General features: G+C 44.0%; 1 protein-coding gene across 1 annotated transcript; it reads right to left on the bottom strand.

The window, feature by feature from the left end:
- Positions 1–1437: 1437 nt before the first annotated feature.
- On the bottom strand, positions 1438–12815 carry hells (helicase, lymphoid specific). The gene is made up of 23 exons (XM_068567824.1): positions 12392–12815; positions 12002–12099; positions 11651–11769; positions 10871–10993; positions 10740–10781; positions 10614–10641; positions 10436–10494; positions 10305–10346; positions 9794–10021; positions 9193–9375; positions 8962–9099; positions 8229–8425; positions 7731–7824; positions 6861–7022; positions 6387–6529; positions 5535–5679; positions 5348–5431; positions 4078–4197; positions 3874–3990; positions 3624–3783; positions 2914–3010; positions 2702–2778; positions 1438–2066 (listed from the first exon to the last, which is right to left on the bottom strand). Exons 1-23 carry the CDS (start codon positions 12397–12399, stop codon positions 1978–1980), a joined length of 2553 nt encoding a protein of 850 aa, XP_068423925.1. The 5' UTR covers positions 12400–12815; the 3' UTR covers positions 1438–1977.
- Between the last annotated feature and the right edge of the window lie 1858 nt (positions 12816–14673).

Genomic DNA, 14673 nt, shown 5'->3' with positions numbered 1-14673 from the left:
AGTCTAAATATATTGAGAGAATCTTCCGGGTGGAAGTAAAAACTGTAATGTGATCCAACTCCTGCTGTTTTCATTCAGTGATAAACACAGACATAGTTCCAGTTGGGATTACAAAAATATGTTGTTGTTTTTTAGAAGAAAATCTGTCCATGGAGGTAAATTCTCTTTACCGCAAAATAAGAACGAGTCCTTTGTGAAGAAAAGTCTTACGTCCACAATTTAAGCAGTCTCAGAAAACAACACGAGCTTTTGTGGGGCCAGTAACGACAGGAGTCCTGCAGTGATCCAGGGAGAGTCTGAGAAGGCATGAATGGACGTGAGCAGGTGACCCGCTGAGCGGCCACGCCCCGCCTCGCATCACACGCTCACAGCGGTAGTTCCTGGCAGAGCTATTGTCCTCATGACGGGGCCTGAAACTCAACTTCAAAAGCATGTGGGACTGTTCAAGATCAGTGGTGAGTGATGAATAGACTACTTTTGTATCTCTTTTCTAGTCTTCTGACCACTCAAAGCGCTTGAACACGACATGTCATCATTCACTCATTCACACACTGATGGGAGGGGCCACCATGCGAGGTGCCACCTGCCCATCAGGACTGTCTCACTATTCATTCACACACTGTAGGAACAGCCTGAATCACAGCGGCTGTAGCTTTTTTTTAAATATTACTAAAGCATAGCCCCCTTATATTAATAGTTTAGGCTATCATTTATTTGGGTTATGATCTATTGGGTCCAGATGTTGTGAACATGCCGCCACTTTAATTGAGGACAAAGAAAAAGTGAAATGATTCTCGCGCCACATCTTCGATCTATTCAATTCAGTTCAGGCTTCTGTACACATGACATAATGCTTTCTGGATGCACTGTACTTAATAAAAAACATATTTACAAAGCATCTTAGCCCTTGAGAGAGCTGCGAGGGTGAAACGCTTGGAGGGAGGAGGACTTTGTCATCTTCCTTTGCTTAAGAAACTCTTAACAAAGAGGTCCAACCGCTGAATGGCTTCGAGTTAAAACACAAGATGAGCACTCATCTCACTCCCAACGTAACAGCAGAAATATAAGTTACTTGGAAAATGGAAAAATGAGAATAAAAATGGGAAAAGGCTAATGTGCAAGTAGGCTTGTGTTTTTACATATTTTGTAAGTTACTTTTAAAGTCTGCCCATAGCTCACGATTTATTCAACATGAATCAGTATTCATATTTCTCCCTTAAGCCCTATTTTGCCTGTGAATAGCCGGCAACAACCTGTATTGGAGTAGATCTAAGAGTACGACAAAGGGAAGCTCGGTTTGGATAGGAAACTGTTATTATTTTACCACCTGGGGTCGTACCTTTGGGGGTCGAGAAAAATAGTCTTTCTACCCGATACTAACAATCCGAACCTGATACACCAACGTGCTTTAAGCCGTGAAAAACCACAACAGACAAGTTATGAAATCACAGTTTATTTATATATAAAAACAGACATGTATGCTTAACCTGCAGGAAAGTGCTTTGATTACAACATGAATCATCGGTTTAAAATGGCCGACTAACCTGACTAGAATGTGTCACTACTTCTAGTAAAACAGGTACATAGATCGCAGAGAACAGCAGGGAAAGTCTCAACAAAAACCATCATGTTCCAAGTGAACTACCTGAAAGTGGAGCAAGCACCCAGCCAGTCATTTCAACACATTTGGATTAAAGCAAACGTAATCTCTTTTGTCATCTTTTAGCATAAAAATGGTTGAAATATCAGTGGCGGCCATGAAAAACCTAAATAATAGTCACAACTTAATAAAAACAGAGTACAGTGGTTAAACAAAAAAAGACTTTAGCACTATCAAGACAGTTAAAGTAAGACACAGGAAAGAAAAAGTCTACAAACAGCAGTTTCAGGATATTTTCTCTTCTACAGTTTAGGTTTGTTCTTTTCATCAGAAGGGAACTGTGGTCACAAGTTTATGTCTGAACCCGGCGTGTGGTCTCAGGTCAACATGATCTCTGACGACTCTTTGGCATCGATCACTCTGAAGACTCCCATCTTCTCTTTCTTCACGTTGTCCTTTGCTTTGTCTGAAAACACAAGTAGAACTCTACATCAGCTCACTGGCTTAAAAACAGTGAAAAGCTCATCGCCCCAAAATCAGCACAGTAAGACATGAATCAATGTGTACCTGCAAGTCGTTACCAATGTAAAGAGAAAGTGTACTGTGACGTTTGAAGGCTCAGGCGACCCTAACGGCCAAAACTTAAGCCTTGGAAGTTTTAAAAGTTCGGACCTTTACACGAACTGAGTGAATTTGCACAGTCGATATGTCTCTGGGCTTTTATTGTGAAAGGTAAGAATAGAAGGAGTGGCCCTGGTCTTGCACCACCTTCGTCGATACGCCTATGTCTTAGTTACGACCACAGAGCCTCTGTGTTGTTGTTCCACAATCCTCATAAAAGTATCACAACTGGATCTGGATTGATTAATGACTTCATTTATGGCGCCCAAAAACATTTTTCCAAATGCAAGTCTGTGTGAAAGTACGACAACAATAAAGCTGAGTGTGTGAAGTCTTTTACTGGGACAGTGTTCCCAAAAAACTACAGAGTGGCAGCAGTAAGGCGTACAATGGGTTTTCTCCAGGATTCCCACTCCCTGTCTCCATTGATGACCCCTCATTGATAAAAACTATGGAGACCGAGTGTCCGCATTTCCTCACCCAGCAAGTCGCTGCGATCCAGCAACAGCTCCAGGTCCTTGTCGCTGATCACCTTCCCCCTCGATGCTTTCACCTCCCTGAGTGGGACAAAGAGGCAAACATCAGCCTTCACCTCTGTTGGGCAGTTCGCTCCCGTTTGAACAGGCACCGTTTTGGGTTCTTCTTTACGCTCTGGAAACATTTCAACTCGCTCAGAGCGGAGGACTCCTTACTTCTCCGTGCCTCTGGCTTTGAGCAGCGACATCAGCTCATCCAGATCGATGCAGCTCTTGCTGAGGCTCAGAGCCGCCTTCCCGCCTTTGAACTTATCTGTGGAGCACAGCAACAAGAGACAAACAATCATCGCAAGTCCACATTTGGACAACACTTCAGGCCACCCAGTGCTCGCAGTTCAAACTGTGGTCCACGATAAGATCAAACTGGTTTGTGCTATAGAAAACATAAAAATACTCTCCTGTGGTTTTCAGCTGAAACCACTGTACACTAGTGTCTGTTCACGGATTCAATCTTGAAAATTTAGTGCAAAGTATGTGGATATATGGATTCTACACATTGCAAATATGCATAGTGACTGCCCTCTACTGGTTGAAACCGGGCCTTCACCTCAGTAAACATTGTAAACATGAGTTCATGGTCTCACTCTAATGTCAAGTCTTCAATACAGCATGATGTTCATTAAAGAAATAGCATGATTGTCCATTTAGAGTAAAAGTACAGCTTTAAGGCGGGCTTACTGTGATTGACAGGTTGCTGCCACTACCAGGGACGTATTGGATAGAAAATGTATTGTAAAAGATATACATAATTGAGATTTTTACATTGTTTAATGCAAATATCGTCCTCGATGGGACACTGTTCACATTTGAGGTTGCTTGAGCCAAAACGGTTTGTTTTTGTTCCTCTTTGAAGTGCCGGCACTCACTCTTGTGGATGACCATCTGCTCCAGCTTCCTCTTGGCCGCGGCCCTCTCCAGGATCTTCTGGTCGATGGTGTTGGCCGTGACCAGCCGGTACACTACAACCGGTTTGGTCTGCCCGATTCTGTGGCAGCGGTCCTGAGCCTGCAGGTCTGCCTGGGGGTTCTGGGAAAGGCGGAGCGAGGCATCAGCATCAGCATCAGCTCACAGCGGCCGAGACGTTTCACCACACTTGATTTGTAGATCTGCACCCACCCAGTCACTGTCGAAGATGATAACGGTGTCGGCGGACGTCAGGTTGATCCCGAGTCCTCCGGCTCTGGTGCTCAGCAGGAAGAGGAACACCTCGGGATCTTTGGCGAACTTAGCCATCTGGAGAACGACGACAAGAAACTTGAGGAATACAGTAATCCCAGAGGCACTGTTGATGTCCGCTGAGCTCGTCGCTCCAAAACTCACGTTCTCTTCTCGGTCGGAGTAGGACATGCTGCCATCTAGTCGGCTGTACTGGATGCCCCGCAGATAGCAGTAATCCACCAGGATGTCCAGGATGGACGTCATCTGACTGAAGATCAGAACCTGGACCGCAACGGCGAGTCAATCGCACAAACAAGTCAGGAAATGAAATCTACTCTAGACGACAAACAGCTTGGAAACGTGATGGTTGACACACAGCAGAGCTTACAGCGCCACCGCGGTGCTTTACTGCATAATTATAATGTTAACACACAAGTCCTTGATTGGCTTGAATTTACAATAACTATAATATATATTCTTTTTTTTCTTGTCAAAAAATGCTCTGCCGTGGCTTATTTTCACGCCAAAATGATTTGATTCTAAGCAGATTTGCATGCTTTGTGTATTTGTGGTCTACCTGACATCTGGATAGAAATCGCTGGTTTGATCGTATTTATGTTGAGTGTGAGGAGTGACAATAACATTAAAGTATATTAAAACCTCTCATTCTCCTATTCTGGATGTTGGTAGTGATGTGAAAGCTAGCACTGGCCGAGTCAACGTTAGCTTGGAAATAACTGAAAGCATTCGTGAGGATTTTTTAGAAGTCGGGTTGTTTGTGTACTCCGGTGTTGCGAGTCATAAAATTACAGTTTTTTCTTCATGGACTGTTTTACCTTTGAAGAGAGCGACATAACGGCATAAGTTCCCCGCCAGCTTGCCGCTACAGGAAATCAGTATCTCTAAATTTAGAATATTTATAACGGGGAACTGTAGCCGTTATGAAAAGCACCAGAGCGTCATTCAGACATCTTCCGGTTCACCTCGCGGATTGACAGAAAATACACTTCATTCAAACTCGACGGACACTCTTTAAAAGTTTCTTTGGTAATCTTTCCGCTGTTGCAACAATCGCCAACTCTGGTTTGAGCGTTTGAGAGAGAGATTTAATAAGTAACCAGTAACATTGTCGCTGTGTAGTAACCCGACGTCTTAAATGCCAGAAAAAAACAGAAAGGCCAGTTCAATGGCACGTCATACAAAAGAAGCCTATCACTCATTTTTGCATTTTTCTTGCGTTTACAAATAAGTTAATATATCCAAACTAACTTTGGCGGAACAAAAAGAGGGTATGACTGGTTTCCCCTGACAGTAAACACATCCCACCAGACCTAGCAGGGGTTAAATATAAGCATGTGGGCCACAACTGAGCACGACTACAGTCAGCTCGAGAGACTTCATTCTTTACTTTGGCTGACACGTCATAGTTCACCTTGTGTCCCCGTTCCTTCAGCGCGGGCAGCAGTCTGTCCAGTATGAGAAACTTGCCAGAGGCCTGCACCAGCTGCTCGTCAATCTGCAGGACGCACAGGTGTGTGAAGGCGGGAACTCGCGGGGGGGAGAATCAAAACTAAAACTCCAAAATGGCACCTCGAACCGCCAACGTGTCTGTGTGCTACCTTGAACTCCTGTGTGGCGGGGTCGAGGGGGTACTCCAACAGGTACGGGTGGTTACACGCCTTCTTCAGCAGCATGAGGATGTTGCGCAGCTTCAGGTTGATCTGGGCGTCCAGCGGCATCTGGACATCCAGCACCGGAGACGAGCTGGAGGGGACGAGACGAGTCAAGCTGCGCCATGGAATCAGGTAGACGGAGAAATGGATTTTACAGACGGGGACGCGAGCAGCACGGCGAAGGGAGGCGAGGCCGGCAGAGGACACTGGCCAACGGTAGATTGCATTGATGTCCAAAAAGAAAAATATTTAAACTTTTTGTCATCTTCTACGACAGAATTTAAAGCGAACGGTGCCTAGCAAGCGGAAAGTACAGAAAGCTGCATCAGACAGACAGACAGAGCTGTCACAATGTTTAGTTTTGCTGCGGCCGTTCACTGACACACTTTGACTTTCCTCTTTCGTCCAGAAGACGTTACTCTCTGCCTGATTCTATACATCTGTGGGATGGACGATAAGGCTGATTTACGGAAGAAAGAAGATACGTCTTTCGCCTTTTCCGAGCTTAAAAAATGGATTTGAGACCACAAAAAACAACCACACAACATATGAACTGAAGACTAATGCGCAGCCATGGGATGTGCATCTCGTGATATAAAGAGGCGATCGTCTTTGTCGACGACGGGCCTTCAAAACATGGCACGGGTTGTTAATAAACCATTTTTTAAACATACAGTTTACGCGGCTGAGAACAAAAAACAGACTATTGAGGTGTAGGAAAATGAATGAAGAAGCAAGTGGTGTTCATGAGGCAGATGAATGGAAGCCACGTGGTGTGCAGCTGGGATGCGCGCTGACCTCTGCTCGTGCTCCTTGCGGACCTTCTCCAGATATTTCTCCAGGTCGAACGGCGTGTCCCCGTCTCGCTCTTTGTAGTCCACCAGCTTTCGACTGCCGCGCTTCGGCCGGCCGTTCGCCATCAGCACCACGGGAGCCTCCACCTGAATAAACCAAGACCATGTTGGCTCTTTACTGGACTGCGTTGACGAAAGACGCCCGCCGCTGACCGTTTATGCTCTTTGCGTCGCAGCTTTCAACTACGACACAACTCAGTGTTTTGTATTAGATGTAAAAAAAATAATAATTTATCTTTAGAAAGGCAGATTTTCTCACAGAAATTTGCAGAATGGAACTAACTTATCAGCATACTGTATATCTGCAAACAGGCAACATCAGTCAATACGCTGACCTGACAAAAGGTTGAAAACAGTATTTATCAACAGAACTGATGGAGAATAAACCCACAAAGACCAACTCATAGTCCTCACAGACCTTTTCCTGGCCCAGCATCTTGGCGAGGGTTTTGTTGACGGCGGCGGTATAAAAGGCCTCCTGTTTGGCCGTCAGAGGAGCGTACACAATGATCTCCTTCTTCGGAGGAATCTCCAGCGTCACGTCGGACTTCAGCCTCCTCAGCAGGAACGGAGTCAGGATCTGAAACGACGAGGAAACCTTCAGAAAAATGAAACTTTATTCTTCTTCCTTTGCGTGTGCGGAGAAAACCCTGAATGCTTTGTTCACAACAAAAGGCAAGGTTCAAACTTTTGACCGACCAAATTCTAAAATCGGTTCCACATTCAAGTCCAGGTGAACGTTTGTGGCAAAAACAAATAAAAAACCCAATGTGCAAAAAGTGCAATAAACGGATGCTATAAAATAATAAGGATGAACGCTTCATCAGGACCGTCAGCAAGCAGACACCTTGTATAACGCTTGTATACACTAAATGGAGTTTCCATCAGTCAGTGCCAAGCTACGCTAACATTGGAGCCGCTCCATCAATACTCCAAATAACGTAATCCAGGATCATATATGGCGGCGGTGGTATCGTTCATACCATAGATAGCCTGTGGGTTGAACAGTCATACGGTCTTTGTACGAATCTGTCCTGGATGTTATGCAATCGTGAATTTGCGTCCAAAAAAGGTTGATATGAATGTTAATAATACAGTTTATAATGTGATACATTATACAATAAAGCATGTTTGTGTATTGAGGACAGAAAAATGGCCCATCCATGATACATGCGCACACACAAAGCAGTTAAACACCAATGCCATCACATTAAAAACACACTCAAACACGGGATAGCATGTTGAGCTCATTGGTTGCACTGTGCAGTGATGGTTCAGGAGGACTGACCTGGTGCAGCATGCTCAGGATGTTCTGCTCACGCTCAGTCGCCACCACGGTTTCCGCTTCACCGATGGTGCTGATGTCGAACCACGACTCGAAACTGCGCAGCAGACGGGCGGAAAAGGAGTTAACCCTGAGCGACGACTTAAGGCTGAACAGTCAGCAACATAAATGAACCTTTGAGATCACATCCAACTGGTCCAGCTACAAGAGAAATCCTTTGCATTTGATTGGACTGCTAAAGAAGCGGGCGGCCTTTAGAGGTTAGCAAATACAGAGAGGATTTTTGGCACCACACACACACACACAGATCCCTGACATGTTAGATCAGGAGACGAGGGGGAGATGACATGTAAACTGCCTTGCTCTGCTGTAAATGCTGTCCGATTGAGTGATGACAAAGCTCATCTACACACAGTGTGTGGACTCAGGCCCTTAGCCCTCCGGGACATCAGTCATCAAAACATTTCAAACTGTTTCACTCGGCGTTTCACTGCTCTGTACCTCTTGAGGTCGTCAAAGACCTCCGGCAGGAGGAAGTTGAGGAGCGACCAGAGCTCGGCCAGGTTGTTCTGCAGCGGCGTGCCGGTCAGCAGCAGCTTGTTGTCGGTGGGCAGCGTCTTCAGCTCCCGCACCAGCCGGCAGTTGAGGTTTTTGATCCTGTGGCCCTCGTCCACGATCAGGTACTTCCACTGGAAGCGCTGCAGCGGAGCAGAGAGAGGACTCGGCTTCTTATGCGACTCTCACGAGGACAGTGAAATAAGGTGGAGACTCAATCATACATATTATCCATTAAATCTTAATGTATCTATAAATTGTCAGAAAACAGTGAAGGGTGCCCGCTAGACTTTCCAACCGCGCTGAGCTGTTGTCATTCAAATTGCTTGTTTTATTTCAAATCAGTCAAAACACATTCAAAAAGTGAGTTTATAATCAGATATGACAAAGAAAAGAAGTTCTCTTAAATCCAACTTCTTTCACATCCGATCTGGGATAAAATGAATAAATAATATACTTCTCAAATTCTAAATGTTATCTTTTTACTTAGTTATTGTTGTCCAAGACGGTCATTTGGATAAAAAGACGCCAGAGTTCGAGAGATCGGTTTCCACTCCCATACGCTGAAGCAGCACTCTATACAAAACTACAATTATGAGATTTTGGTCCCTCTGAAAACCTGCAGGCTTCGCGAAGTCGGCAGAATAATCGTTTGGTAAAGGATGAGCAGGGATCCTACCTGTAGGAACTTTCGGTCTATCATGGCAATCTCGAAGGAGGTGATCACCACAGGGCACATGCTGAGGGCCCCCTGAGGTCTGCGGATCTGCTTCAGCAGCTTGGCCCTCTGCGGGCCGTGGTAGAGCAGCACCGACACCTGGGACAAACGGTCACACCACTGCGTTAGAAGAGGACTATTTTACACCTGCAGATCTACAACTCTTGTGTGTTTGTTTCTGCGATGTCCTACCTCTGGTGTGAAGCGCTTGAATTCATTTATCCAGTTGGGCACAGTGGAGAGCGGGGCCACCACCAGGAAGGGGCCCATCACTTTCTTCTCTATCATCATGGCGATGTGAGCGATGCACTGGATGGTCTTTCCCAGTCCCATCTCGTCGGCCAGGATGCCATTGATGCCGTTCTCCCACAGCATCTGAGAACAAAAAGACAGGACTAAAATCTCCAGCACGCGTTCATTATCAAACCCTTCAGAAAGGCAAAATGAACTAAATAAATATATATCTTTTGTAAATCTTATCGCAAACACTTTTCCGCCCCGGTGGAGAAAGATATCGGGCATTGCTGTGACACAATCAAGTATCTGCAGCTTGAATTCAATAACAAATGATAGCTTCATAGAAATAGCCGGTCTTCTCTCTGATGGTTTACTGATGGAGTCACACCGAGGCACCCAAATTAAATTGAGACAGTCACAAGTTCCTCGCAGTAACTTTTAAAATATCCCTGAACGCAATCAAACTTCACTTCATTTTAATCAGTTAAAAAAAAAGGTTGTGTAGTGTCGTACTAAGTAACTGGACTACAAACATCATCTTTGATTGACTACTCACCCTCAGCCACTCGGTGCCCTCAATCTGGTACGTCCTCATGATCCCTCCAGAAAAGAGCTGTGGCTGCTGGGCGGGGACCGGCTGGCCGTTCACCATCCTGTGGGGATGCAGGAGGTGGTTGGCGTTGTCTCGCAGCGCCTCCGACAGGCGGTTCTTGATGTCCTCGTTGGAGTCGCCCATCTTCTCGATGTCGGCGGCTTCGAGTTTCCTCTTGACCGGCGCCTTGTCCTGGTAAGAAAGGTTTGATGTAGACAAGTACGGTTGGATGAGTCACGTTCAATGACCGTACTTTTCTATATACAGTTTACTCCGGACTTTTGTGACCTTGTTGGGCTACAATTTGGATACAGGGGAAAAGCAGGAGTTTGGTTGTAATGGTGAAAAGATCGTAATCCTGACTGAATTATTATTATTATTTCATATTATTGTGACACAATATACATATTGCCCGCCTCTACTTGACATTTCATCTACCTGAAAAGGAACAAAATAACAAGTAAAGAAACATTACCACTGGCTCCATTTTTGCTTTCTTGGCTTGCAACAAGATTTCCTGGAAGACAAAAATCAAGCAAAACAAATGAAAGCTGATCAGTAAATAGCAAATCTGAAAAAAGCGGACAGAAAGGTCAGATGCCTTACTTCTTTTGACATGACGTCTGCAATTTTGTAGTCATCATCTCTCCTCCTCTTCTTTTTATCTAGTCGAACAGGGAATAGAGAAAAAAATACACATTACATTTGTTACTTAGACTTGGTGTCTATCGGAGCATTTCATGCTACATTTAGCATCAGAGAAAATATCAGAAGATCTGCTCACCTTTCTCCGGCTCTGCACCGTTTGTGTTCTGCATTAAATAAAAAGACAAATAAACATCCATGAATACAGTGAGAATAGTACTTTAATGCTCAGCTATTATTATTTTTGCAGTAACGCTTTCCTCACCTTCTTGGCCTTCTTTTCAACTCTCTCCTGCCTGACGTTCTCCTGCAGGCAGAAAAACAAAAAGGAAGTGTGATGAAGCTTGTAGCCAGCAGGTGGTCACGCTCTCCCATTCCCAGTGTCCACACACACACCTCGCTCTGTTGTTGCTCCATCTTCGTCAGCAAGAACTTGGAGTAGATATTGCTCTTCTGGAGCAAGTGCTGCAGCCTCTTGAACCGCATGTCGTGAGAATCCCTCTCCTGTGTTTGTCGAGCCTGGAGGAGAGCAAAAAAACGTAATCATCTTCATCAACATCATCGACGTGTTTGACACCAATGCTATGCAAAATATTTGCACCCATTTCAGAATGACTTTCTTTCAATACCTAACTTGTGAGGATTAGCTTCTCCTACAAAAAGTAGTACCTTTGGTCGAACTGTTGTACAACCCGGACACTGCTACATTGGGAACAGATACGTGGTACTTTCATTGGGGAAGCTAGGTCACGTTAGCTGCCATTGGGGCAGCACAGTCTTGCTCGGCTAAATATCGAAACGAACAGCTAATATTTACAGAGGTCGCGTTGAGATGCGTTCAAGATTGATTTATTAAAGTAGTGGGCAAGCCTTAACTATAAAATGCGCAATATTTATGTCCTCTTCATTCAAATTGAGCATGTTTATGTAAATAACTACCATGTGATATTATAAAGAGATAACAATTACAATGTGTAATGGTTTATCCTGAGGTTCGTCTGTGGATGTGTGTACTTTTTTAATATAGTAACTTCATTATTTGTAATATACAGTCCGATACTCAGTGGTATGGACCCCTGCAATAATCAGCGCTAGACATGACGCAGCTTAACACACATGGGGGATAAAAACCCCAGAGGGAGAACACACACCCTGCGAAATGAATAAGCAACACACCTGTTCCATCATCTCTTTCTCCTTCCTCTCTCCTTCCTCCATCAGCTTCTTCTCTTCGTCCTCCATCTCCTTGGTGATGAGCACCTCGTCGGTCTTGTTCTCGCTTTTCACACCAAGGTCTTCAAAGAAAAAAACCCAATAGAAAACAGCAATAGTTAAGCGGACGTAACATTTCATTAAACTTGCAACACAATCAGCCATATTTGGTAAAATGTCTTCTTTACATATTTAAAAACATAATTTCTGGAACCTTGTGATACAAAAAAAAACAACAATCTGCCTCAATGCAATAACAAAATAGGAAGATTGGTGGTGATAAGCACAGATTTCCCAGGGTCCTTTGTGACTGACCATCGGCTGCAGTGGTCTCCATGGCTGTGCCCAGCGGCTCCTCGGACTCGTCGGGTTTGGGGCAGTGAGGGGACCGACTCCGGATGTCTTCCTTTGCGCTGTCCGCAGGACACAAATAAAAACCACGTGGTTAACTGCTGCTGCTGCTGCTGGATCTCATGCCCGCGTCCCTTTGCAGAACAGAGGCCTACACCGTCCGTGTACCCGGAGGGGAGTTACAGTCTCCATCCGGTGATTACTTTCTATATTAGTGAACACGATGTAAGGATACGAGACAACTCTCCGCCTCGACGAAAAGTACAACAGATAAAACGATAAAACGTCGGCTTTCCACCGACAAATGTGTTGTGTCCGTCAATGAAAATTGCGAGTAAAAATGAGCTCACTTACCGGCTCATTGTTGCCAACCGCGGAGCAGATGGCTGCGAGTTAAGGTTTTCGTTGACAAAAAAAAAAAAGTATGTATAGATATATTTTACTCAACAAAATAGCGACGTCGGTTAATGTTGCACGAGCAGGTAATTCAGAGAGTTATATCAGTCTAACTTTCTGAAGTAAGGCAAAACTTCTAACTTTCAATGTCCTTTCTGTGTGCGCAGGGCGGTGGATATCAAAATAAACTCCACAGATATTGCCGTATCTGAAAGTACACAGAAAGCTGTATTAAGACGCTAGTTGGACTGTTTCACATCCACTCTGCAACTCTCCAGAAAGCGCAGCGTGTGGCTCTAAAGCACGATAAGCGGCTACAAACGAGAAGCACACGTCCGGTCAAAGCTTTTCACAATAAAACCGTCACTGGAGAGCTGCCTTAAGAGTGTTGCGTGAATCTTGTATTTTCCAAGCATTACTTCCGCTTTCTTTACACAGGAATTTGGCGCACTTGACGCAGCTTGGGGTTTCCTTGTGGGCGGGGCTAATCCATTTCGCGCCACTCTGGACGAAACTACTGCACGTTAAATAGGGTGTGTGTGATTAGAGAGTAGTTATTGCCGTAATTAAGAAGCAACTACAAACAGTCGATTGAAGAAAACCAGTTAAAGAGATTACGGATTTTAGTTTCACAAATATAATTACAGTCTATAAAGTACGGCATAAGGAAAGAAAAATAATTTCCTAACACAGCCATCCCTCTGAGCGGAAATATGTGCCACGCCTAATCTGATATTTCCCGCGAGATGGTTAACTGTAAAAATATATTAACATTTTATTATATAGGGTTAACATCAGGACATCATATACAACGTGTATTTTATTTGTTTTTTAAAGCTACAAACAGTTGTTCTATAATTAAATGACAAACTACTCTTTGTATATTTATCAAGATTCAAGAGGTTTTTCCTGTAATATGAACAGATAGCAGACAGTTATTCTATACAATGAAAAGCTTATTTTGCTCAGTCCTAACACAGAATTACAATAAAAAATAAGGCACAAAATATAAAAGATATAACAGTATTTTAGAAAGATATGATAATAGTATTGCTGTGATAAATATTTTAAAAAAAATATGATATTAGTACTGGAGTGGAGCTGTTCACCAGCTTGATGGCCTGCAGATAGAAATTGTTTGTCAGTCTCGTGATTCTGAACTTCATAATCCTGCATCGTCTGCCTGATGGCAGGAGCCAAGAGTCTGTGCTGGGGGTGTGTCATGTCTTTGATGATGTGCAGTGCCCTCCTGGTTACTCTGGTGGATAGGAATAAATGTTTTGGAGAGAGGGGAAGGCTGCTCCTGAGATGTACTGTGCAGTTTTTATCACCCGCTGGGGTACCTTCCTGTCCTGGGCAGTGCAGTTTCCATACCACACTGTGATTGAGCTGGTAAGGACGCTCTCCACTCTGCATCTTTAGAAGTTTCTGAGCATTTTGGGTGGCATGAGGTCCTCGTTGATCTGCGTTCCAAGTAATTTAAAGGTTTTCACCATTAGCATGTTGCACCCTCTTCTTCCTTGGGTCGATAATCATCTCCTTGGTATTGTCTGAGTTCAAGGAGTGACCTGCAACTTCCTGTTGTTTTACTCGGCCCAGAAAACCTCCCAAATCATTTATCTAATCATATAGTTTCTCTAGATGTCATTCCCCTAGCATCCAGCACCATCATGAAGAATCCTGAAGTTATTTTTTTTAACTCGGATGTAAATCAAAATCTCAACGACTGCCTTTTTTCACTTACTTAATATTTCAAAAATCGTGCACATCCTGTCTCAAGGCGATGCAGAAAAATGTGTTCCCGCATTTGTTACATCTAAATTAGACTACTGCAATTCCTTTGTCACGCTGCTTTAATAAATCACTTAAATCTCTCCAGTTGCTTCCAGAATGCTGCAGCACGTGTACTAATAACAACAACAACCAAAAACTCCTCACCTGTTGGCAAATTCTTAATTAGTGAGGCGCCATCATATTTTCAGGAGCTTATGGTACCATATTACCCTACTAGAGAGCTTATAGTATATTAGTATATAACCACTAGAGAGCTTATAGTACCATATTACCAGTAGAGAGCTGCGCTCACTGAATGCGGTGCTACTTGTGGTTCAAAGTCTTAAAGGTTTTTCCTTTGCTGATGAGCTCCTGGCACAGAGGATATTGTATACTGTGGCAAAGATTCAGGAATAAAACAGGAGACTCAGAGACAGTGATCACGTCACAAAAAGTGTTCTTTAATA

Source organism: Clinocottus analis, unplaced genomic scaffold (assembly GCF_023055335.1).
Source record: "Clinocottus analis isolate CAN_PGR_092001 unplaced genomic scaffold, fCliAna1.0.p SCAF_8, whole genome shotgun sequence".
Lineage (NCBI taxonomy): Eukaryota > Metazoa > Chordata > Actinopteri > Perciformes > Cottidae > Clinocottus > Clinocottus analis.
Note: the sequence above shows the minus strand (reverse complement) of the source record. Positions and strands in the feature narration are given on the sequence as shown.